Here is a 1,605-nt window from a genome sequence, read left to right as displayed (position 1 = left end):
TTTTTTTTTTTTTTTTTTTTTTAATAATTATTTCTCTGACATGTTTTTTTTTTTTTTTCCTTCTTCAGATGCTTGAATGTGATTGTGATTGATGTTCTGTAGTTTTTTTTATAAAAATAATTGAATTTCATTCACATCGAACATTTTTTTCCAAGTCAGGTTTTAGAATCTCGAGGTTTTCTGGAACAAGAAAAATTATTAATGTGATTTTTGGAGCTGCATTGTGTGTAGTTGTTTTGGTTTCTGTTTGATTCCAGAATAGGCAAAATTGTGATTTCGATACATGTTTTTCACGAAGCGTTTCTTTTCTATTTTGGTGAACATCAAATCAGAATCTATTAATCTTTTGATTTGACACTCAAGTTTTCTTGGAATTTTTATGACATTGTTTTGTAATGTTTCCTTCAAACCCAAGAAACTACGATCAATGGTAAAATGTGATCAATGCGAAAACTCAAGATATAGCACTTTTGTTTCACCTTTGCGCTGAAGCAAAGTGTTAGGTTGATACACTTGTTCTCATGAAAACCTGAAAAATCTGGGCAAAAAATGCGACATTGAGAGTGTGACTTTATTCGAGATGAATTCTGTGTGTGTGTTTTTAACATCTTGAAATAGTGGTGTTTCGATTTTTTCTCCGGTCTTTTGTCAATAATGCTTAGATCCTTGCTTGTTTCTGACTAACTTTTTTTTTTTTATGTTTTTGCTCAGGCATCTAGTCTATTGCAAGTAAAGTATGCAGATGGCGAATTGGAAAGGCTAGGTATATAGTGGTTTCAACTGCTTGTGTATGCTATTTTTCTTCTCTACTTTTGACCCTTGCTATCATCACAATTGATGGATGTATTTGTTACTGTAATCTGCAATCCAGAACATAAGCTTTTTGTTGGTATGCTTCCAAAGAATGTCTCTGAAGCTGAAGTTCAATCTTTATTCTCCAACTATGGGACCATAAGGGATCTACAGATTTTAAGAGGTGCTCAACAGACAAGCAAAGGTTTAAATCCATCTCTGTTATCTTTAGTTTTTTTTTAGTATGCTTTTATCAAGTTTTGACCTTTTTGGTTGTTGTTACTGTTAGGCTGTGCTTTTCTTAAGTATGAGACAAAAGAACAAGCTGTTTCTGCCATGGAATCCATCAATGGAAAACATAAAATGGAGGTACTAATTGCTTTTTGCTAGTTTTAAAACTTGCCATATTTGTAACACAGACTTGTGTGTAATGTTAAAATCTCATCATGTTTCTTTTCTTCTTAGGGTTCGACTGTTCCTTTAGTTGTCAAATGGGCAGATACAGAACGAGAAAGACACACAAGAAGACTTCAAAAGGCTCAATCTCACATCGCTCGACTAGGGAATGGTGATCCAACAAATCCCTCATTGTTTGGAGCCTTACCCATGGGTTATGTTCCACCATATAATGGATATGGTTATCATGTAAGCAACCCTAATAATACTTCATTAGTCCAAAGCTGTATAAGATTTGTCTTCATCAATCTTGTAATTTATAATTATTTTCGTTTCTATTTCTGTAGCAGCCTCCTGGAACTTATGGTTACATGCTACCACCAATTCAGAACCAAGCTGCATTTCCCAATAACAACG

General features: G+C 33.7%; 1 protein-coding gene across 2 annotated transcripts in view; it reads left to right on the top strand.

Annotated features, from left to right (window-relative positions):
* The window catches only part of LOC104738494 (RNA-binding protein BRN1-like), a 2,495-nt gene continuing 1,761 nt past the window's right edge, over positions 872-1,605 (top strand). For both annotated transcript variants that reach the window (XM_019235008.1, XM_019235007.1), the window contains exons 1-3: positions 872-997; positions 1,082-1,161; positions 1,258-1,437. In XM_019235008.1, the coding sequence (XP_019090553.1) occupies positions 892-997; positions 1,082-1,161; positions 1,258-1,437 (366 nt within the window). In that variant the 5' untranslated portion in view covers positions 872-891. The remainder of the gene's footprint in view (positions 998-1,081; positions 1,162-1,257; positions 1,438-1,605) is intronic.

The sequence above is a fragment of the Camelina sativa genome, chromosome 13 (assembly GCF_000633955.1).
Source record: "Camelina sativa cultivar DH55 chromosome 13, Cs, whole genome shotgun sequence".
In the NCBI taxonomy this organism is placed as follows: Eukaryota; Viridiplantae; Streptophyta; class Magnoliopsida; order Brassicales; family Brassicaceae; genus Camelina; species Camelina sativa.
Note: the sequence above shows the minus strand (reverse complement) of the source record. Positions and strands in the feature narration are given on the sequence as shown.